This window comes from Oncorhynchus clarkii, unplaced genomic scaffold (assembly GCF_045791955.1).
Source record: "Oncorhynchus clarkii lewisi isolate Uvic-CL-2024 unplaced genomic scaffold, UVic_Ocla_1.0 unplaced_contig_4696_pilon_pilon, whole genome shotgun sequence".
NCBI lineage: Eukaryota > Metazoa > Chordata > Actinopteri > Salmoniformes > Salmonidae > Oncorhynchus > Oncorhynchus clarkii.
Window position 1 is genome coordinate 86,499 of NW_027261115.1, and position 24,329 is coordinate 110,827.

At 42.2% G+C, this 24,329-nt stretch overlaps 2 protein-coding genes across 2 annotated transcripts in view; one reads left to right on the top strand and one right to left on the bottom strand.

Moving 5' to 3' along the window:
• Positions 1-15,664: 15,664 nt before the first annotated feature.
• Positions 15,665-22,741, top strand: LOC139404908 (alpha-aspartyl dipeptidase-like). Its single transcript, XM_071147448.1, has 9 exons — positions 15,665-15,902; positions 17,167-17,263; positions 18,322-18,410; positions 19,125-19,199; positions 19,425-19,504; positions 21,820-21,993; positions 22,194-22,253; positions 22,326-22,408; positions 22,585-22,741. The coding sequence occupies exons 2-9, from the start codon at positions 17,169-17,171 to the stop codon at positions 22,649-22,651; spliced, it is 723 nt and encodes a 240-aa protein (XP_071003549.1). The 5' UTR covers positions 15,665-15,902; positions 17,167-17,168; the 3' UTR covers positions 22,652-22,741.
• Positions 22,742-22,830: 89 nt separating this feature from the next.
• Positions 22,831-24,329, bottom strand: part of LOC139404906 (integrin alpha-V-like) — an 80,314-nt gene continuing 78,815 nt past the window's right edge. The window contains exon 30 of the mRNA XM_071147447.1: positions 22,831-23,952. Coding sequence (XP_071003548.1) covers positions 23,854-23,952 — 99 coding nt within the window. The 3' untranslated portion in view covers positions 22,831-23,853. The remainder of the gene's footprint in view (positions 23,953-24,329) is intronic.

Consider the following 24,329-nt stretch of genomic DNA (forward strand, 5'->3'; position numbering starts at 1 on the left):
GTTTGGTACAGTGGGGGTTAATATAAACCCAGCATTTAGTTTGGTACAGTGGGGGTTAATATAAACCCAGCATTTAGTTTGGTACAGCGGGGGTTAATACAAGCATTTAGTTTGGTACAGTGGGGGTTAATATAAGCATTTAGTTTGGTACAGCGGGGGTTAATTATAAGCCTAGCATTTAGTTTGGTACAGTGGGGGTTAATATAAACCCAGCATTTAGTTTGGTACAGCGGGGGTTAATATAAGCCTAGCATTTAGTTTGGTACAGCGGGGGTTAATATAAGCATTTAGTTTGGTACAGTGAGAGTTAATATAAGCATTTGGTTTGGTACAGCGGGGGTTAATATAAGCATTTAGTTTGGTACAGCGGGGGTTAATATAAGCATTTAGTTTGGTACAGCGGGGGTTAATATAAGCATTTAGTTTGGTACAGCGGAGGTTAATATAAGCCTAGCATTTAGTTTGGTACAGTGGGGGTTAATATAATAATTTAGTTTGGTACAGCGGGGGTTAATATAAGCATTTAGTTTCGTACAGTGGGGGTTAATATAAGCCTAGCATTTAGTTTGGTACAGCGGGGGTTAGTATAAGCCTTTAGTTTGGTACAGTGGGGGTTAATATAAGCATTTAGTTTGGTACAGCGGGGGTTAACATAAGCATTTAGTTTGGTACATTGGGGGTTAATATAAGCATTTAGTTTGGTACAGCGGGGGTTAATATAAGCATTTAGTTTGGTACAGCGGGGGTTAATATAAGCATTTAGTTTGGTACAGCGGGGGTTAATATAAGCCTAGCATTTAGTTTGGTACAGTCGGGGTTAACATAAGCATTTAGTTTGGTACAGCGGGGGTTAATATAAGCATTTAGTTTGGTACAGTGGGGGTTAATATAAGAATTTAGTTTGGTACAGCGGTGTTAATATAAGCATTTAGTTTGGTACAGCGGGGGTTAATATAAGCATTTAGTTTGGTACAGCGGGGGTTAATATAAGCATTTAGTTTGGTACAGCGGGGGTTAATATAAGCCTAGCATTTAGTTTGGTACAGTGGGGGTTAATATAATAATTCTGTTTGGTACAGCTGGGGTTAATATAAGCATTTAGTTTGGTACAGTGGGGGTTAATATAAGCATTTAGTTTGGTACAGCGGGGTTAATATAAGCATTTAGTTTGGTACAGCGGGGGTTAATATAAGCATTTAGTTTGGTACAGTGAGGGTTAATATAAGCATTTAGTTTGGTACAGCGGGGGTTAATATAAGCATTTAGTTTGATACATTGGAGGTTAATATAAGCATTTAGTTTGGTACAGCGGGGGTTAATATAAGCATTTAGTTTGGTACAGTGGGGGTTAATATAAACCCAGCATTTAGTTTGGTACAGCGGGGGTTAATATAAGCATTTAGTTTGGTACAGCGGGGGTTAATACAAGCATTTAGTTTGGTACAGTGGGGGTTAATATAAACCCAGCATTTAGTTTGGTACAGTGGGGGTTAATATAAACCCAGCATTTAGTTTGGTACAGCGGGGGTTAATACAAGCATTTAGTTTGGTACAGTGGGGGTTAATATAAGCATTTAGTTTGGTACAGCGGGGGTTAATTATAAGCCTAGCATTTAGTTTGGTACAGTGGGGGTTAATATAAACCCAGCATTTAGTTTGGTACAGCGGGGGTTAATATAAGCCTAGCATTTAGTTTGGTACAGCGGGGGTTAATATAAGCATTTAGTTTGGTACAGTGAGAGTTAATATAAGCATTTGGTTTGGTACAGCGGGGGTTAATATAAGCATTTAGTTTGGTACAGCGGGGGTTAATATAAGCATTTAGTTTGATACATTGGAGGTTAATATAAGCATTTAGTTTGGTACAGCGGGGGTTAATATAAGCATTTAGTTTGGTACAGCGGGGGTTAATACAAGCATTTAGTTTGGTACAGTGGGGGTTAATATAAACCCAGCATTTAGTTTGGTACAGCGGGGGTTAATATAAGCATTTAGTTTGGTACAGCGGGGGTTAATACAAGCATTTAGTTTGGTACAGTGGGGGTTAATATAAACCCAGCATTTAGTTTGGTACAGTGGGGGTTAATATAAACCCAGCATTTAGTTTGGTACAGCGGGGGTTAATACAAGCATTTAGTTTGGTACAGTGGGGGTTAATATAAGCATTTAGTTTGGTACAGCGGGGGTTAATTATAAGCCTAGCATTTAGTTTGGTACAGTGGGGGTTAATATAAACCCAGCATTTAGTTTGGTACAGCGGGGGTTAATATAAGCCTAGCATTTAGTTTGGTACAGCGGGGGTTAATATAAGCATTTAGTTTGGTACAGTGAGAGTTAATATAAGCATTTGGTTTGGTACAGCGGGGGTTAATATAAGCATTTAGTTTGGTACAGTGGGGGTTAATATAAGCATTTAGTTTATACAGTACCAGTCAAAAGTTTGGACACACCTACTCATTCCGGGGGTTTTCTTTATTTTTACTATTTTCTACATTGTAGAATAATAATGAAAACATCAAAACTATGAAATAACACATATGGAATCATGAAGTAACCAAAAAAGTGTTAAACAAATCAAAAGATTTTATATTCTTCAAAGTAGACACCCTTTGTTTTCATGACAGCACACTCTTGGCATTCTCTCAACCAGCTTCATGAGGAATGCTTTTCCAACCGTCTTGAAGGAGTTCCCAAATATGCTGAGCATTTGTTGACTGCTTTTCCTTCGCTCTGCAGTCCAACTCATCCCAAAACATCTCAATTGGGTTGAGGTCAGGTGATTGTGGAGGCCAGGTCATCTGATGTAGCACTCCATCACTCTCCTTAGTAAAATAGCCCTTACACAGCCTGGAGGTGTGTTTTGGGTCATTGTCCTGTTGAAAAACAAATGATAACATGGTGAAGCCCCAAAATTGCCCTCGCTAGAAGCCTGTGTTTCAGACATAAGGAAGTGGATGGCTGCAAACGTTCTACTTTTCAACTCGGACAAAACAGAGATGCTTCGTTCTAGGTCCTAAGAAACAAAGAGATCTGTTGAATCTGACAATTAATCTTGATGGTTGTACAGTCGTCTCAAATAAAACTGTGAAGGACCTCGGCGTTAATCTGGACCCTGTTCTCTCTTTTGACTAACATATCAAGACGTTTCAAGGACAGCTTTTTTCCATCTACATAACATTGCAAAAATCAGAAACTTTCTGTTCAAAAATTATGCAGAAAAATGAATCCATGCTTTTGTTACTTCTAGGTTAGACTACTGCAATGCTCTACTTTCCGGCTACCCGGATAAAGCACTAAATAAACTTCAGTTAGTTCAGAAATACGGCTGCTAGAATCCTGACTAGAACCCAAAAATTTGATCGTATTACTCCAGTGCTAGCCTCCCGACACTGGCTTCCTGTTAAGGCAAGGGCACTGTCTTCCTGCAAGGTTTTACTGCTACCCTACAAAGCATTACATGGGCTATCTTTCCGATTTGGTCCTTCCCACATATGCTGAGCATTTGTTGACTGCTTTTCCTTCGCTCTGCAGTCCAACTCATCCCAAAACATCTCAATTGGGTTGAGGTCAGGTGATTTTGGAGGCCAGGTCATCTGATGTAGCACTCCATCACTCTCCTTAGTAAAATAGCCCTTACACAGCCTGGAGGTGTGTTTTGGGTCATTGTCCTGTTGAAAAACAAATGATAACATGGTGAAGCCCCAAAATTGCCCTCGCTAGAAGCCTGTGTTTCAGACATAAGGAAGTGCAAACTGTACTGGATGGCTGCAAACTGTACTTTTAAACTCGGACAAAACAGAGATGCTTCGTTCTAGGTCCTAAGAAACAAAGAGATCTGTTGAATCTGACAATTAATCTTGATGGTTGTACAGTCGTCTCAACTGTGAAGGACCTCGGCGTTACTCTGGACCCTGTTCTCTCTTTTGACGAACATATCAAGACGTTTCTGTACGCTTCTTAATTGTCCCTATAATTTCTAAGCAAACAGCTGGAGGCAGGGCTCTATAGAGCTCCATTTTTATGGAATGGTCTGCCTACCCATGTGAGAGACGCAGACTCGGTCTCAACCTTTAAGTCTTTACTGAAGTGGAAGTAAGTGTAGTCTGGCCCAGGAGTGTGAAGGTGAACGGAAAGGCTCTGGAGAAAGGAACAGCCCTTGCTGTCTCTAACCTGTCCGGTTCCCCTCTTTCCACTGGGATTCTCTGCCCTACTATAGGGGCTGAGTCACTGACTTACTGGTGCTCTTCCATGCCGTCCCTAGGAGGGGTGCGTCACCTGAGTGGGTTGAGTCACTGACTGTCTGGGTTGGCGCCCCCGCCTTGGGTTGGCCGTGGCGGAGATCTTTGTGGGCTATACTCGGCCTTGTCTCAGGATGGTAAGTTGGTGGTTGAAGATATTTTTTATTTATTTTTATTTTACAAATTCTTATTTTCAATGACGGCCTAGGAACAGTGCCTGTTCCGGGGCAGAACGACAGATTTGTCAGCTCGGGGGTTTGAACTTGCAACCTTCCGGTCACTAGTCCAACACTCTAAACACTAGGCTACCCTGCCGCCCCTGATATCCCTCTAGTGGTGTGGGGGCTGTGCTTTGGCAAAGTGGGTGGAGTTATATCCTTCCTGTTTGGCCCTGTCCGGGGGTGTCATCGGATGGGGCCACAGTGTCTCCTGACCCCTCCTGTCTCAGCCTCCAGTATTTATGCTGCAGTAGTTTATGTGTCGGGGGGCTAGGGTCAGTTTGTTATATCTGGAGTACATATCCTGTCTTATCCAGTGTCCTGTGTGAATTTAAGTATGCTCTCTCTAATTCTCTCTTTCTCTCTTTCTTTCTCTCTCTCGGAGGACCTGAGCCCTAGGACCATGCTTCAGGACTACCTGGCATGATGACTCCTTGCTGTCCCCAGTCACCTGGCCGTGCTGCTGCTCCAGTTTAGACTGTTCTGCCTGCGGCTATGGAACCCTGTTAACCAGACATGCTACCTCTCCCAGACCTGCTGTTTTCAACTCTCTAGAGACAGCAGGAGTGGTAGAGATACGCTTAATGATCGGCTATGAAAAGCCAACTGACATTTACTCCTGATGTGCTGACCTGTTTCACCCTCAACAACTACTGTGATTATTATTATTTGACCCTGCTGGTCATTTATGAACATTTGAACATCTTGGCCATGTTCTGTTATAATCTCCACACGGCACAGCCAGAAGAGGACTGGCCACCACTCATAGCCTGGTTCCTCTCTAGGTTTCTTCCTAGGTTTTGGCCTTTCTAGGGAGTTTTTCCTAGCCACCGTGCTTCTACACCTGCATTGCTTGCTGTTTGGGGTTTTAGGTTCGGTTTCTGTACAGCACTTTGAGATATCAGCTGATTTAAGAAGTGCTTCATAAATACATTGATTTGATAACGCCACTAAGCAGAAACCAGATGTGATGGCGTATCGCTGCAGAATGCTGTGGTAGCCATGCTGGTTAAGTGTGCCTTGAATTCTAAATAAATCACCAACAGTATCACCAGCAAAGTAGCAAAACACCATCACACCTCCTCCTCCATGCTTCACGGTGGGAACCACACATGCGGAGATCATCTGTTCACCTACTTTGCATCTCACACAGACACGGCGGTTGGAACCAAAAATCTTACACTGGACTCATCAGACCAAAGGACAGATTTCCTCTGGTCTAATATCAATTGCTTGTGTTTCTTGGCCCAAGCCAGTCTCTTCTTTTTATCGGTGTCCTTTAGTAGTGGCTTCTTTGCAGCAATTTTACAATGAAGGCTTGATTCACACAGTGTTCACTGAACAGTTGATGTTGAGATGTGTCTGTTACTTGAACTCCGTGAAGAATTTATTTGGTCTGCAATCTGAGGTGCAGTTAACTCTAATGAACTCTGGGTCTTCCCTTCCTGTGGCGGTCCTCATGAGAGCCAGCACTTGATGGTTTTTGCGACTGCACTTTTCCCTGATTGACTGAGCTTCGTGTCTTAAAGTAATGATGGACTGTAGTTTCTCTTTGCTTATTTGAGCTGTTCTTGCCATAATATGGACTTGGTATTTTACCAAATAAGGCTATCTTCTGTATATCACCCCTACCTTGTCACAACACAACTGATTGGCTCAAACGCATTAAGAAGGAAACAAATTCCACAAATTAATTTTTAACAAGGCACACCTGTTAATAATTGAAATGGATTCCAAGTGACCACCTCACGAAGCTGGTTGAGAGAATGCCAAGAGTGTGCAAAGCTGTCATCATGGCAAAGGGTGGCTACTTTGAAGCATCTAAAATCTAAGATACATTTCGATTTGTTTAACACTTTGTTGGTTACTACATGATTCCATATGTGTTATTTCATAGTTTTGATGTCTTCACTATTATTTTACACTGTAGAAAATAGTAAAAATAAAGAAAAACCTTTGGAATGAGTCGGTGTGTCCAAACGTTTGACTAGGCGCTACCAGGAGACAGGCCAGTACATCAGGAGACGTGGAACCGTAGTACTGTAGATATTTCTTTTTTTTTGCAGGACGTAACACATCATACAAAATGGATGATGTTGTTCACAAAAAAACGGCTGAAATTCTACAAAAGTTTGAGAGTGCATCTTTAAGAAACACCTAACCTCTGTCATCGATTCACATGATGTGTGTGTTCCATTTGTTCAGTTTCAATAGGAGGCTGGGGTCAACAGGAAGTAATGCTCCCCTCATTCTTCCTCCCCTGCTTTCTGCCCTCACCCTCACCAGGCGTTTCCTCTTCCTCCCCTGCCTTCTGCCCTCACCAGGCTTTGCTGGGTCATACCAGACCAGAACACCCTCAGTTCACTAAGGGAATTTGCAGCACACCTCTGTCTGCTATTCAAGACTGCTGAGATTATTGAAACACTTCAAGAGATTCAAACTCCAGCGATATTACATAACACAACGTTTTTCACCTGACAGAGAGAGGTGATAGAATCTCATGCACACCCTTTCTACCGATCTCCACATAGCCTTCTTTCATTTCCTCTCTTCTTCACTCACATCTCTACCTCTCCTTTCGGGTACCAACACACTGATGCTAGGCCAGTGGCCCAAGAAAGCTAGGGGGCACCAGAGTGAAGTGCCACCGCATGGTCGAAGTGTACCCATTCGCACAGTCGCATGCCCACCAAATCCGTCCTGCCACGCATGGCTTGTCAGCCACAGGAAAATTAAAAAAGAGGATTCTAAATGAAGTGCTCTCTCATTCCAGCATTTCATGGTTAAAAGGAGAGTGCCAGATCATTCACATTTTATAACTCTCTTTGCAGTCAGCTGCTTCACCCTGGCACTTGGATCTGAATGGCATTCAATCTCACACCTCTCCTCCCCCTCTCCTCTCCTACTACTCTTCTCCTCCCCGTATCCACACCTCTTCTCCTCCCCCTATCCACACCTCTCCTCCCCCTCTCCTCTCCTACTACTCTTCTCTCCCATCCCCTACCACTCTCTCCTCCCCCTATCCACACCTCTCCTCCCCCTCTCCTCTCCTACTACTCTTATCTCCCATCCCCTACCACTCTCTCCTCCCCCTATCCACACCTCTTCTCCTACCACTCTCCTCCCCCTCTCCTCTCCTACTAGTCTTCTCCTCCCCGTATCCACACCTCTTCTCCTACCACTCTCCTCCCCCTCTCCTCCCCCTATCCACACCTCTCCTCCCCCTCTCCTCCCCCACCACTCTTCTCCTCCCCCTATCCACACCTCTCCTCCCCCTCTCCTCTCCTACTAGTCTTCTCCTCCCCCTATCCACACCTCTCCTCCCCCTCTCCTCTCCTACTAGTCTTCTCCTCCCTCTATCCACACCTCTCCTCCCCCTCTCCTCTCCCACGACTCTTCTCTCCCATCCCCTACCACTCTTCTCCTCTCCTATCCACACCTCTTCTCCTACCACTCTCCTCCACCTCTCCTTTCCTCCTACCACTCTCCTCTCCCTCTCCTCCTCTCCCTTCAAAAACAAGTCCTTCTACCCGGAGGAAATTTAAATCAGTTACAGACTCTGATTGCAAGAAAGGAATTGGTGAGAAATGAAGAAAGAACAGAATGAGAATGAAATAACAGGGTGAGAATGAAAGAACGGGGTGTTGTCCAAAATGAACACAGGTGAATAGGGCGTCAACATAGAACAGAGTAGATAAGATGTGCCCTGGTTTCACTTTACCATATTGTAGGGCTGGGCAGTATACCGTATCCGAGTATTGATGCAGGGACTGGTTTGGGCTTTTACTTTACCTTCCATACCAGTATTTGAATGTTTGGTTTGTTAAATGTGATGCGCCATGTGTAATGTCAGTTTTTTTTATAGTTTACTTCGCTACTTGAGTCATCTCTCTCTGCTCTTTCTCTCCATGCGACTTTCCACACAGACCTAGCCACGCCCCCCTGTCACTCAAGGAGCGCATTTGTTGTTCTTTAACCATGAGACATTTGCGTTCAGTCTGCAAGATCAATGCAGCAGCACATGTAACAATGTTGATGACAACAATGCTGTTTTCACTTTGCTTCTTAATATAAATCCACTTGCTTTCTATAACGACACCATTCGTTTGTGTTTCTTACATCAGCAGACAGCTAGTTTGGCTTTTCTTAGCGAGTTGTCCTAAATCTTGTTAGCCGCTAATGCTAATAGCTAGCTAATAAATGTACTAAGAGGAACAATAGCTACCTAATACAGCCTGATAATACCAATGATTGTGTAGTCATAAATCAGCATGTTGTCTGTGCAACAGTATCTTCTAAATCAAAGAGGAATATGCAAAGCAAGAATATGTTAGCTACTACATGAAGTAGCTAAGAGAAACATGCAATGTAGCCAAAGTTTATAGGGTCCCCTAGGAAACACGTATAAACATTTAGTTCCTACCCTGTCGCAATAAACTCCTCTCTGGCGTTAAATTCGTTGTCATCTCAAACAACATTGTATTCAAAGTGCCCACTATTATATTCTAACTATAGAATTAGAATAGTCATTCTATTTCCATGATTCCAACAGTTTTGCTCTAATTCGCAAGTCAAATCGCAATTGCAACATTTGGCTAAAAATAAATCCTAGATTATCTGCCCATATTGTGCAGCTCTAATTCAGTGTGGAATTATGTTAATTGAGCAGCGGTATAAAGTACTTAAGTAAAGATACTTTCAAGTACTACTTCAGTCGTTTTTTTTGGATGTCTGTATTTTACTTTACTATTTATTAATTTTTTTGACAACTTTTACTTCACCACATTCCTAAAGAAAATGCTGTACTTTTTACTTCACACATTTTCCCTGACACCTGAAAGTACTCATTACATTTTGAATGCTTAGCAGGACAGGAAAATGGTCTAATTCATGAACTTGTCAAGAGAACATCCCTGGTCCTCTCTACTGCCTCTGATCTGGACAACTCACTAAACACAAATGTTTAGTTTGTAAAATTGTGTCAGAGTGTTGGAGTGTGACCCTGGTTTTCCATCCATTTAAAAAAAAAAAAGGAAAATGGTGCCGTTTGGTTTGCTTAATATAAGGAATTTGAAATTATTTATACTTTTACTTTTGATACATAAGTATATTTAAAACCAAATAATTTTAGACTTTTACTCAAGTAGTATTTTACAGGCTTGTGTTTCTAGCTCAGACAGTGCAGTAATATCTAACTAAATGCTTGTGTTTCTAGCTCAGACAGTGCAGTAATATCTAACTAAATGCTTGTGTTTCTAGCTCAGACAGTGCAGTAATATCTAACTAAATGCTTGTGTTTCTAGCTCAGACAGTGCAGTAATATCTAACTAAATGCTTGTGTTTCTAGCTCAGACAGTGCAGTAATATCTAACAAGTAATATCTAACAATTTCACAACGTATACCCAATACACACAGATCTAAGTAAAGGAATGGAATTAAGAATATATAAATATTTGGATGGGCAATGTCTGTGTGGCATAGACTGAGATACAGTAGAATAGTATAGAATACAGTATATCCATATGAGATGAGTAATGCAAAATATGTCAGCATTATTAAAGTGACTAGTGCTCCATTTATTAAAGTGGCCAGTGATTTCTAGTCTATGTATATAGGGCAGCAGCCTCTAATGTGTTAGTGATGGCTATTTAACAGTCTGATGTCCTTGAGATAGAAGCTGTTTTTTCAGTCTCTCGGGTCCCTGCTTTGATGCACCTGTACTGACCTCGCCTTCTGGATGATAGTGGAGTGAACAGGCAGTGGCTCGGGTGGTTGTTGTCCTTGATGATCTTTTTGGCCTTCCTGTGATATCGGGTGCTGTAGGTGTCCTAGAGGGTAGGTAGTTTGCCCCCCGGTGATGCGTTGGGCAGACTGCACCTGACAAGGAGAGAGGGCACAGAGAGAGGGAGCGAGCGGGAGACGGAGCGAGAGAGGGAGCGAGTGAGAGATATAGACAGAGAGAGAGAGAGTGGGAGCAAGCAAGAGACATAGACAGAGAGAGAGAGACAGAGAGACAGAGAGAGAGAGGGAGCGAGAGACATAGACATTGAGAGACAGAGACATAGAGAGAGAGGGAGCGAGCGAGCGAGAGACATAGACAGAGACATAGAGAGAGAGAGAGAGACAGAGACATAGAGAGAGAGACATAGACAGAGACAGAGCGAGAGGGAGCGAGTGAGTGAGAGACAGACAGAGAGAGAGGGAGTGAGCGAGAGACATAGACAGAGAGAGAGGGAGTGAGCGAGAGACATAGACAGAGAGAGAGGGAGGGAGCGAGAGACATAGACAGAGACAGAGAGAGAGAGTGGGCAGGAAAAAAGTTAAGACTACACAGAGCAGACAGGCAGTGATGTGCTGACCTCTGTGTTTATAATTTCCTCATCATGGCCAGCAGGGCATCCAGCCTTGGGAACACGCGCACACAGGGCAGCCGTGGGCTGGGCCAGGAAAAACACCATGCCCTACAGGGCAGCCGTGGGCTGGGCCAGGAAAAACACCATGCCCTACAGGGCAGCCGTGGGCTGGGCCAGGAAAACACCATGCCCTACAGGGCAGCCGTGGCCTGGGCCAGGAAAAACACCATGCCCTACAGGGCAGCCGTGGGCTGGGCCAGGAAAAACACCATGCCCCACAGGGCAGCCGTGGCCTGGGCCAGGAAAAACAAGGCAGGGAGACTCCTGGGAAACGCACCCAGCTGTGGGGAGGGTGAAAAGGGACATTCATGGGTGTAGGATCTCTTTAACCTGGACAGTCGCAGTACGGTATGGCAGACTAATCTGAATGTTGGTCTTTACTGCCACCTCTGGTTGTTTCACTCACTGCTGACCAATCCATGCTGGTGAGAGACACATTTTCATTTTACAATAGTGACACAAAATAAAGGGAAAATAACAATCATTATGTCAACAATAAAAAACAACTTTAATTAACTTTTGAAGGATTTAATTATTCATCTTAAAGCCATTGTGTTATATTTGTGTGCGACTGTAGGACAGTATACGGACAATGGTATATATATATATATATATATATATATATATATATATATACCATTGTCCGTATACTGTCCTGTATATATATATATATATATATATATATATTCGGACAATGCATTTATATTAACAAGAAATTACGCTTTTAACCGATATAAGATACTGTTCATAAATGTTTAATATTACGATTATTTATTTGAATTGCGCACCCTCCAATTTCACCGGATGTTGTCGACTATCCCTAAGAAGTTTTAACGGGATGAAACGACAGGCACAAGCCAGAGTATGAAAGAGTCGCAGGAGTCAAATGAAAGCAAATCGATCCAGCGAGGTTTAAGTGTCAAGTGGATTTTGCAACCCTCAAACACAGGAAATAGACGGCTCTCGGAAAAGACAGATTGTCAGGGGTGAGATATCCTATTCCCTATATAGAGCCAGGCCAGTCCTGCTTCCTTACTAAATAGTGCTCCACCCTCAAGAGTCCTGCTTCCTTACTAAATACTGCTCCACCCTCCATCCAGTCCTGCTTCCTTACTAAATACTGCTCCACCCTCCACCCAGTCCTGCTTCCTTACTAAATACTGCTCCACCCTCCACCCAGTCCTGCTTCCTATTCCTAAATACTGCTCCACCCTCCATCCAGTCCTGCTTCCTTACTAAATACTGCTCCACCCTCCATCCAGTCCTGCTTCCTTACTAAATACTGCTCCACCCTCCACCCAGTCCTGCTTCCTATTCCTAAATACTGCTCCACCCTCCATCCAGTCCTGCTTCCTTACTAAATACTGCTCCACCCTCCACCCAGTCCTGCTTCCTTACTAAATACTGCTCCACCCTCAAGAGTCCTGCTTCCTTACTAAATACTGCTCCTCCTGCTTCCTTACTAAATACTGCTCCCCCCTCAAAACAGTCCTGCTTCCTTACTAAATACTGCTCCACCCTCCACCCAGTCCTGCTTCCTTACTAAATACTGCTCCCCCCTCAAACCAGTCCTGCTTCCTAACTAAATACTGCTCCACCCTCCACCCAGTCCTGCTTCCTTACTAAATACTGCTCCACCCTCCACCCAACCTGTAACGTTACAAAATGTGGAAAAAGTTGAGAGGTTTGAATACTTTCCGAATGCACTGTACATGCAGACACAGCACCACTCAAAGACTGGAATTTGATACTCCTGGTATTGGATATAGGAGTAGAGGTAGATGTGTATAGGAGTAGAGGTATAGGAGTAGAGGTAGATATGTATAGGAGTAGAGGTAGATATGTATAGGAGTAGAGGTAGATGTGTATAGGAGTAGAGGTAGATATGTATAGGAGTAGAGGTTGATATGTATAGGAATAGAGGTATAGGAGTAGAGGTAGATGTGTATAGGAGTGGAGGTAGATGTGTATAGGAGTAGAGGTAGATATGTATAGGAGTAGAGGTAGATATGTATAGGAGTAGAGGTAGATATGTATAGGAGTAGAGGTAGATGTGTATAGGAGTAGAGGTAGATATGTATAGGAGTAGAGGTTGATATGTATAGGAATAGAGGTATAGGAGTAGAGGTAGATGTGTATAGGAGTGGAGGTAGATGTGTATAGGAGTAGAGGTAGATATGTATAGGAGTAGAGGTATAGGAGTAGAGGTAGATGTGTATAGGAGTAGAGTTAGATATGTATAGGAGTAGAGGTATAGGAGTAGAGGTAGATGTGTATAGGAGTAGAGGTAGATATGTATAGGAGTAGAGGTATAGGAGTAGAGGTAGATGTGTATAGGAGTGGAGGTAGATATGTATAGGAGTAGAGGTATAGGAGTAGAGGTAGATATGTATAGGAGTAGAGGTATAGGAGTAGAGGTAGATGTGTATAGGAGTAGAGGTAGATATGTATAGGAGTGGAGGTAGAAATGTATAGTAGAGGTAGATATGTATAGGAGTAGAGGTAGATGTGTATAGGAGTAGAGGTAGATATGTATAGGAGTAGAGGTATAGGAGTAGAGGTAGATGTGTATAGGAGTAGAGGTAGATATGTATAGGAGTGGAGGTAGATGTGTATAGGAGTAGAGGTGGATATGTATAGGAGTAGAGGTTGATATGTATAGGAGTGGAGGTAGATATGTATAGGAGTGGAGGTAGATATGTATAGGAGTAGACGTAGATATGTATAGGAGTGGAGGTAGATATGTATAGGAGTGGAGGTAGATATGTATAGGAGTAGAGGTAGATGTGCATAGGAGTAGAGGTAGATGTGTATAGGAGTAGAGGTATATATGTATAGGAGTAGAGGTAGATGTGTATAGGAGTAGAGGTAGATGTGTATAGGAGTAGAGGTAGATGTGTATAGGAGTAGAGGTATAGGAGTAGAGGTAGATGTGTATAGGAGTAGAGGTATAGGAGTAGAGGTAGATGTGTATAGGAGTAGAGGTAGATGTGTATAGGAGTAGAGGTAGATGTGTATAGGAGTAGAGGTATAGGAGTAGAGGTAGATGTGTATAGGAGTAGAGGTATAGGAGTAGAGGTAGATGTGTATAGGAGTAGAGGTAGATGTGTATAGGAGTATACGTAGATATGTATAGGAGTAGAGGTAGATGTGCATAGGAGTAGAGGTAGATGTGTATAGGAGTAGAGGTATATATGTATAGGAGTAGAGGTAGATGTGTATAGGAGTAGAGGTAGATGTGTATAGGAGTAGAGGTAGATGTGTATAGGAGTAGAGGTATAGGAGTAGAGGTAGATGTGTATAGGGGTAGAGGTATAGGAGTAGAGGTAGATGTGTATAGGAGTAGAGGTATATATGTATAGGAGTAGAGGTAGATGTGTATAGGAGTAGAGGTAGATGTGTATAGGAGTAGAGGTAGATGTGTATAGGAGTAGAGGTAGATATGTATAGGAGTAGAGGTATAGGAGTAGAGGTAGATGTGTATAGGAGTAGAGGTATAGGAGTAGAGGTAGATGTGTATAGGAGTAGAGGTAGATATGTATAGGAGTAGAGGTAGATGTGTATAGGAGTAGAGGTAGATGTGTATAGGAGTAGACGTAGATATATATAGGAGTAGAGGTATATATGTATAGGAGTAGAGATAGATATGTATAGGGGAAAGGGTAACTAGGCATCAGGATGTGTAATAAACAGAGCAGCAGCGTATATGATGATTATATGTGAGTGTGTGTGTAGAGTCAGTATAAATGTCTGTGTTGGAGTGTCAGGGCGTGTGAGTGCGTTATGCGTGTGTTGGGGGGTGTCAGTGCGTGTGACTGTGTAGAGTCCTGTGTGTGAAATATAAGGGTCACCCTAGAGTCTGCGTGGCCATTCTGTCAGCTATTTAGAAGCCTCATGGCATGGGAATAGACGCTGTTCAGGAGCCTGTTGGTGTCAGACCTGATGCACCGGTACTTTGCCTTGCGGAAGCAGAGAACAGTCTATGGCTTGAGTGCTTCTGTTATGGGGGAAAAGTCCACAATGAAACTGGCATTAAATGTGAAGAATTATACATTGTTGGCCATCAAGTAGGCCAATTCATTTCTATGCCATTGTAGGCTCCCGTAGCCTACCGTTTCGCCCAATAAATATGTTGAAATGAATGGTTCACCCGATACGGAAGAAAATACCCTCATTGTATCATTTCCAATCCAAAGTGCTGGACTACAGAGCCAAAACAACAAGAAATGTGTCACTGTCCCAATACTTTTGGAGCTCACTGTAGGTCCATTCTTGTCTATTTTATTTTATATTTTATTATTTTATTATTATTTATTTCTCTTGTTCCTATTTTATTGCATTATTCTTTTAAAACTATTCATCTTTGGGAAGTGGTCGTAAGCAAACATTTCACGGTAAAGTCTACGCATGTTGTATTTGGCGCATCTTGCCCAACACAATTTGATTCGACGTTCGACTCTCAAGCGCGCGACATACGTCATCAATTTGGGGGCACCAGACGTGTCAGTATATCCGCCTCTCGCTAATTGATGCTGCGTGGGAAACAACTGGGAACTCGGAAATATCCGACATCACTGCTTTCAAGATAACTGGAAACTTGGATAGAAACGAGCTCCGATTGGGAAAATTGGTTTTGAACAGTCATTTAACTTGCAATTCCAATGCGGAAACTAGGGCATCTTTTTTAGAGCTCCGACTTTCTGACCCGAAGATCACCGACGTCATGGTTTGACGTCGTGTATTCCGATTTCCCAGATGTCATGAAAGCACCAGGAGACATAAGGCTTGTCATGTGATTTATCAGCTGACCCCTTTTCTACACACGGTAACAGCGTGAGAAAACTCTTCTCCGAACAGACACCCTTGACGCAAAGTTACAGCTTTGTAGCCTACATTTTAACATTTCCTACGAAACTGTAAATAACATATACGGTCAAGGCTACGTATCGAATTTAAAATCCGTGTTGCAATCTGTGACCTGTTGACGCTCAACATTGCTTCCAATCATTGACCACAAGAACAATCGCCAAAGGTTTGTTGGATCGAAATATTTCCCAACAGGTAGATTTATCAGGAGAAGTAATCAGATTAGATGATTTAATGACTGTATGAGAGACTTGTCAGCGAAACAGATGATTAGTTACCCGTAGTTGAACTTTAAACGGAGTCCAGGAAATTGAAAGGAGTGAGATTTGTTTCTTTATTCTCTAAATATGTCCACCACGATGCGTGTATATTCAACATAACTCACAAATAAACTATGATCTATGAATATATTTAAATAGTTAGTCAAATAAAACCATAATCCGCAAAAAATATATAACAAATTTAACCAATCCCCATCAATATGTAAAACATATATTTCACAAGTATTCACCATAAATCACAAATAAAATAATGATCTGTAAATATTCTAAATCAGCTCACAAATAAAACTACGATTTGAACAATTGTTGAACAATTTGTGAGCAAATGTTTAGAAATCTCTTAACGTTTACATCTGTGGAATGTGGATTTGCTCATTCAAAAAGTGCTTGTGGATCTGTATTCTGTGTTTACAACATTTTGAGAAGGCTTTTTCTGTGGTCGATGTAATACAATCCACCAATGTGGCTTCGGATTAGTCTGTTATCTCCATTCATTTGGATAATCTTTTATTACATCGACCACATTAGTGGATTGTATTACATCGACCACATTAGTGGATTGTATTACATCGACCACAGAAAAAGCCTTCTCAAAATGGTGTAAACACAGAATACAGATCCACAAGCACTTTTTGAATGAGCAAATCCACATTCCACAGATGTAAACGTTAAGAGATTTCTAAACATTTGCTCACAAATTGTTCAACATGTGTTCAAATCGTAGTTTTATTTGTGAGCTGATTTAGAATATTTACAGATCATTATTTTATTTGTGATTTATGGTGAATACTTGTGAAATATATATGTTCATATTCACAAATTAAGGTTTAATTTGTGATTTTTTTTTAAAAACATTTTTATTTTATTGAGGATTTTGGTTTTATTTAACAAAATATTTGTTTATATATTAAACAGATCATTGTTTTATTTGTGAGTTATGTTGAATACACACACAGATCGGGGTGAACATACCGAATAAAGAACACAAATCTCACTCCATAGACCTTGTACCTTGAAGACACCTGAGGACACTTCCTGTTGATACACGGCCGGCTATGTACTGCTGAAGTAATCTTCGAGGTGTAGGACGAGGTAGCCTATTTAACCTGAGTGAGTTGTAAACTTTTGATCAAAACCTTGTCTTGAAAGATATGAAGAGGAGACTTCTGCTCGTGTCCAACTCAACCCTGCACGGGGGAGGATATCTGGAACATTGTCAACAGCAGATCAAAGACTTTTTCGGAATGTAAGTATCTAAATCCACTGACTAATCCATACCTTCAAAGTGCCTGGACTACTCTAAAAAAATCACACCCCTAAAGACTATGGAAGGAATGCTGTTGTACCCTTACAATCTGACCCTCCTTTACTCTTAACTACTTAAACATGTCTCTAACTACTTAAACATGTCTCTAACCATGTCTCTAACTACTTAAACATGGCTCTAACTACTTAAACATGTCTCTAATTACTTAAACATGTCTCTAACTACTTAAACATGTCTCTAAACATGTCTCTAACTACTTAAACATGTCTCTAACCATGTCTCTAACTACTTAAACATGGCTCTAATTACTTAAACATGTCTCTAATTACTTAAACATGTCTCTAACTACTTAAATATGTCTCTAACTACTTAAACATGTCTCAAACCATGGCTCTAACTACTTAAACATGTCTAACTACCTATACATGTATCTAACTACTTAAATATGTCTAACTACTTAAACATGTCTCAAACCATGGCTCTAACTACTTAAACATGTCTAACTACTTAAACATGTATCTAACTACTTATACATGTCGCTAACTACTTATACATGTCGCTAACTACTTATACATGTCGCTAACTACTTATACATGTCTCTAACCATGTCTCTAACTACTTAAACATGTCTAACTACTTATACATGTCTCTAACTACTTAAACATGTCTCTAACTACTTAAACATGTCTCTAACCATGGCTCTAACTACTTAAACATGGCTCTAACCATATCTCTAACTACTTATACATGTCTCTAACTACTTATACATGTCTCTAACCACTTAAACATGTCTCTAACTACTTAAACATGTCTAACTATGTCTCTAACTACTTAAACATGGCTCTAACTACTTAAACATGTCTCTAACTATGTCTCTAACTACTTAGCATCTCCGTGGAATGCTTTTGACACCTTGTAGAGTCCATGCCCCAATGAATTGAGGCTTGGGGGGGGGGTTACAACTCAATACTAGGAAGGTGTTCCTAATGTTTCGTAGAGTCAGTGTGTAACCTAACAGTGTAATGTATTTCTTGCAGAGGGGTGAAGAGGATTTTATTCATCCCCTATGCACTGTGTGATAGAGATGGCTACGCAAAGACTGCCAGGGACAAGTTCAACAGTCTGGGTACGTCTTTGTACGCTGGTCCATTGCCTTACACAGCCTTACTGTTGTGTGTCTGGAATATCTCAGGCCCAATCCCAAATCAATTCAAATATCTCAGGCCCAATCCCAAATCAATTCAAATATCTCAGGCCCAATCCCAAATCAATTCAAATATCTCAGGCCCAATCCCAAATCAATTCAAATATCTCAGGCCCAATCCCAAATCAATTCAAATATCTCAGGCCCAATCCCAAATCAATCAAATATCTCAGGCCCAATCCCAAATCAATTCAAATATCTCAGGCCCAATCCCAAATCAGTTCAATTATCTCAGGCTCAATCCCAAATCAATTCAATTATCTCAGGCCCAATCCCAAATCAATTCAATTATCTCAGGCCCAATCCCAAATCAATTCAATTATCTCAGGCCCAATCCCAAATCAGTTCAATTATCTCAGGCCCAATCCCAAATCAGTTCAATTATCTCAGGCCCAATCCCAAATCAATTCAATTATCTCAGGCCCAATCCCAAATCAATCCCTAGACCCTATGCATTATACTCTTGTGGAGATCTGAGCAGACCTGATTGATATAAGCACATTTCGCTTAACACTTGTCAAACCCTTTCTCATAGACGCTATCGGGTGTAGTGGGGCGTAGTAAGGACTAGGTTGTCGATGTGAGACAGGTTTTGTCGGTCGTTCTAATGTGAGTGTTGTCTGTTTTGTCTGACAGGTTATGAGGTGGACAGCATACACGAGGCCTCTGACCCAGTGGAAGCTGTAAGGAAGGCTCAGGGCATATTTATAGGTGAGGTGTGGACCTTGAGCTCAGACGTTAACACCTCATAGGGCCTCTCAAATATGAAATACCAAAAACATAGGCCTTACATACAGTAGGCGTCATTGAAGGAATGCTATTGTACACGTGTTGCTGCAATCTACTACACACCAGTACACAGGTTGACTACGTGTTAAGAAGGAGGGTAGGAGGGTATACAGTGTAATAAAGTCATAACAGCTGTTCTGTCTATAGGTGGTGGCAACACATTCCGTCTGCTGAAATGTCTCTACGACAACAATGTGCTGTCTGAGATCAACAAGAGGGTTCTGCAGGTCAGACTGATATATATATATATATATATATATATATTTTTTTTTTGAGCAGTGTTCCCCAAAACCTGTCCTGAGGTACGACAGCTGTTCCACTCTGATAGCCGATATTCCAGAACTGGCACACCTGGGAGTAGTTGAGGAGTTTTGGGAAACACTGTGCCAGATTAAACTGCCATTTCACAATATTTACAATTGATTCCTACATGGACAGATATTATTCTTACTGTCAGCTGATATAGCCAATAGAGACAGCCCATGAGCGGAATAAACAACTGAATGATTGTATATCCTGCTTACTCTTATGCCCCAGAATGGTGAGCACACATGGGCTCCAGGGCCGGCACTAACATCTCCACCACCTAACCCCTACAGTAACCCTAACCCAACAGTAACCCCTACAGTAACCCTAACCCCTACAGTAACCCTAACCCCTACAGTAACCCTAACCCAACAGTAACCCCTACAGTAACCCCTACAGTAACCCCTACAGTAACCCTAACCCCTACAGTAACCCTAACCCCTACAGTAACCCCTACAGTAACCCTAACCCTACAGTAACCCCAACAGTAACCCATACAGTAACCCTAACCCCTACAGTAACCCCTACAGTAACCCCTACAGTAACCCCTACAGTAACCCATACAGTAACCCTAACCCCTACAGTAACCCTAACCCTACAGTAACCCCTACAGTAACCCTAACCCTACAGTAACCCCAACAGTAACCCCTACAGTAACCCTAACCCTACAGTAAACCCTACAGTAACCCCAACTGTAACCCCAACAGTAACCCCTACAGTAACCCATACAGTAACCCTAACCCCTACAGTAACCCCTACAGTAACCCATACAGTAACCCTAACCCCTACAGTAACCCCTACAGTAACCCTAACCCTACAGTAACCCCTACAGTAACCCTACAGTAACCCTAACCCCCACAGTAACCCTAACCCCCACAGTAACCCTAACCCCAACAGTAACCACTACAGTAACCCTGCAGTAACCCAAACCCCTACAGTAACCCTAACCCTACAGTAACACCTACAGTAACACCTACAGTAACACCTACAGTAACCCCTATAGTAACCCCTATAGTAACCCCTATAGTAACCCCTATAGTAACCCCTATAGTAACCCTACAGTAACCCCAACAGTAACCCATACAGTAACCCTAACCCCTACAGTAACCCATACAGTAACCCTAACCCCTACAGTAACCCCTACAGTAACCCTAACCCTACAGTAACCCCACCAGTAACCCCACCAGTAACCCATACAGTAACCCTAACCCCTACAGTAACCCCTACAGTAACCCCTACAGTAACCCTAACCCCTACAGTAACCCTAACCCTACAGTAACCCCTATAGTAACCCCTACAGTAACCCTAACCCTACAGTAACCCCTACAGTAACCCCTACAGTAACCCTAACCCTACAGTAACCCCACCAGTAACCCCTACAGTAACCCCTACAGTAACCCTAACCCCTACAGTAACCCTAACCCCTACAGTAACCCCTACAGTAACCCTACAGTAACCCTAACCCCTACAGTAACCCCTACAGTAACCCATACAGTAACCCTAACCCCTACAGTAACACCTACAGTAACCCTATAGTAACCCCTATAGTAACCCTACAGTGACACCTACAGTAACCCCTACCCTACAGTAACACCTACAGTAACACCTACAGTAACACCTACAGTAACCCTAACCCCTACAGTAACCCTAACCCCTACACTAACCCTAACCCCTACAGTAACCCTAACCCTACAGTAACCCTAACCCTACAGTAACACCTACAGTAACCCTACAGTAACCCTACAGTAACCCCTATAGTAACCCCTACAGTAACCCTACAGTGACACCTACCCAACAGTAACCCCTACAGAAACCCTAACACCTACAGTAACACCTACAGTAACACCTACACCAACCCCTATAGTAACCCTACAGTAACCCTAACCCCTACAGTAACCCCTACAGTAACCCTAACCCCTACAGTAACCCTAACCCCTACAGTAACCCTAACCCCTACAGTAACCCCTACAGTAACCCTAACCCCTACAGTAACCCTAACCCTACAGTAACCCTTCAGTAACCCATATAGTAACCCTAACCCTACAGTAACCCCTACAGTAACCCCTACAGTAACCCTAACCCCTACAGTAACCCTACAGTAACCCCTACAGTGACCCCTACAGTAACCCTAACCCCTACAGTAACCCCTACAGTAACCCTAACCCCTACAGTAACCCTAACCCCTACAGTAACCCTAACCCCTACAGTAACCATGGTAACTCTGTTATAACTCCAGGATGGTGTTCCCTACATGGGTTCCAGTGCTGGCACCAACGTCTCTACTGTCAGCATCAACACCACCAACGACATGCCCATCGTGTACCCGCCCTCCTTCAATGCCATTGGTCTAGTGCCTTTCAACATCAACCCTCACTTCCTGGATACGGACCCTAACAGCAGACACATGGGGGTGAGTTGTACAGTGTAGTATTATATAGCAGAGCATCAGTATAGTGAATGCTGAAAGTCGTAGGGCTGGTTTCTCTGAATGTAGAATCTCCATTGAAAATGCTTTTGTAGGTCTGGGACAAGGTTAATCTGTGTCCTGTGGTGCCTTAAAGGACGCTGGTGAAAGGTCAAAATGTCTTTGTTTTTTTTCCTTCTCCCTAGGAGACACGAGAGCAGAGGATCATTCAGTACCACGAGGAGCCTGACACTCCATCTGTTCTGGTGAGTCTGAGAGAGACGGTATTCTACATAGTATTAGGCTATGCTTTCAGCTGATTGGTTGATTTGTCTTAGGGCTTGAGAGAGGGTTCCATGTTGCTCGTGGAAGGAAACAAGGCTACTCTACTGGGCACCTGCAAGGCACGGCTGTTCACCAGGTAACACCAATCATCTCTCTCACACAGGTCCTGTGACCCAAAAAAAGCACAAAACGAGTTTTAACACAATAAAGCAGGCTAAAATGTCTCTTTTTAATAGTTGTGTATGTTACCCAACGCTAATTAAATAACTAGGGTGCCGGTGTTGAGTCTCACAGCCAGTGTTTGTGTTTCAGGGGGAAGCCAACAACAGACTTTGAATCTGGCAGTGACCTCAGCTTCTTGCTGACAGACAGACAGTGAAGTTGTACATCTCTGTTCTCCACACCCATGCAAGACCCTGTCAAGTAGAAATGCACTTATATATCAAAATAAATATTATTACCAAAAAAATTGTCTTATGCATAAATTGTGTGGGGAGGGAGATATTATCATTTTACTAAGGTGAACTTAGATGATTTATATGAAACAACTAGCCACAGTTCATCAGATAACCTTTATAGCACACTGATATTCGAGTTGTCCGAATCGGAGACGATAATGTGGAAACAAGTAGGAAAGCAGGGCACAATGCTTATGGTTTTTAAACATTTAATTCAGGAAAGATCAAAACGTTGTCAGCTCAACCAGATATGTGGGGAAGGAATACGTCATTTTCAGTAATATTGTCTTTTAAAAAAAAAAAACACCCAAAAGTATGAACAAGGAACAACTTGAAAAAAATAGTCTGGTCAAATAACATTATTGTAACATGAAACGTGTTTTAAGATAAATAATAAAACAGATGAAGCAGTGGGTGATGGGTAACTAAGATACTATAGTGCTCTAATGCAAAAAAAAAAAAAATTATTAAGTTCCACGTTGATTACCCAATATGGGTCAATTCATCCTTTTAATACACATAGTGACATACAATTGCTATGTATAATCCTGTATCTGGTGGAAAGTGGAAAATTGCCCGGGGATGTTTTTCAATTGCAGAAGCATAACATACAATACTCATATCCACACCTTGCAGTGCCCATTCAAAAACCATTTCATTAACTATTGTCTTCAAAGACCGTACAGCATTGTAATTGAAACCTCGCATCATCCTTGCAGTCTCGAATTCACATTGTTGTAGCAATTCATGTAAAACTGAAAGTCCCAAGTGCACTAAAAGATGCAGGACCAATAACCAGAAGAAGATCGGGGAGTCCTTTTCAAATATGATTTACATCAGCATGTTTAATATCAAATCACTTGTTTGCTCCTCCCAGCCATTTCATACAGCAATGTTGTCTAAGTATATGCAAGAGGAGTAGTAGACGACAGGGCTTCAGGATGCAGGGTACAGTGTGAGTATGATTATAAAGAGTAGATGGGACTGTGTGTACTGGTGCTATCCCATAGCGCTCCGTTCCAAAGTAGCGCACTATATAGGGAACCTATTCAGACGCAGGTTATCTGTTGTGTATTTACAGACAGCTACACAGGGTCGTGTGTCGGGGAACCCTCAGGTTCTATCAAGCATCGGTGTTCCTGTCACCGTTCTCCTGCGGTGCCAGCTGCTCCTTCTCCGCGCTGTCTTCCTGTGGGGGGCGTACACGCTCGAAGAAACCCAGCTGGAGGGCGAAGGCACAGACAATTAAGATCCCCCCCCTCGCAAAAAAAATCCTCTGAACATTTCTACATTCATGTGGATTCTACCACGATTGCAGATAAATTGGGAATTAAAAATCGTGAATAATGAGTGAGAAAGTTAGCGCCACCAAGATAATAGCCTCAAAACATGCTTACCTCTCACCATTTCCAATAACGGGAGGTTAGCATTTTTTGGGAGAGCGGGGTGGGGGGGGGAGGTTATTTTTCTGGGTATCGTTTATTGATGTAGCGTTCAGAAACATATATCCTTACAATTAAAGTGATTACAAAATTAATTTCTATTGGACACTATTTTCCGAAACAAACTGCAAATGCATCCAACAAGTTTGTAGAGGCA

What these genes read in the sequence shown, in the direction of transcription:
- LOC139404908 (XM_071147448.1), top strand. Translation starts at nt 17,169, where the DNA reads ATGAAGAGGAGACTTCTGCTCGTGTCCAACTCAACCCTGCACGGGGGA. An exon ending in ATCAAAGACTTTTTCGGAAT is followed by an intron (nt 17,264 to 18,321) that starts GTAAGTATCTAA and finishes TATTTCTTGCAG; the next exon opens with AGGGGTGAAGAGGATTTTAT. An exon ending in CTAACAGCAGACACATGGGG is followed by an intron (nt 21,994 to 22,193) that starts GTGAGTTGTACA and finishes CCTTCTCCCTAG; the next exon opens with GAGACACGAGAGCAGAGGAT.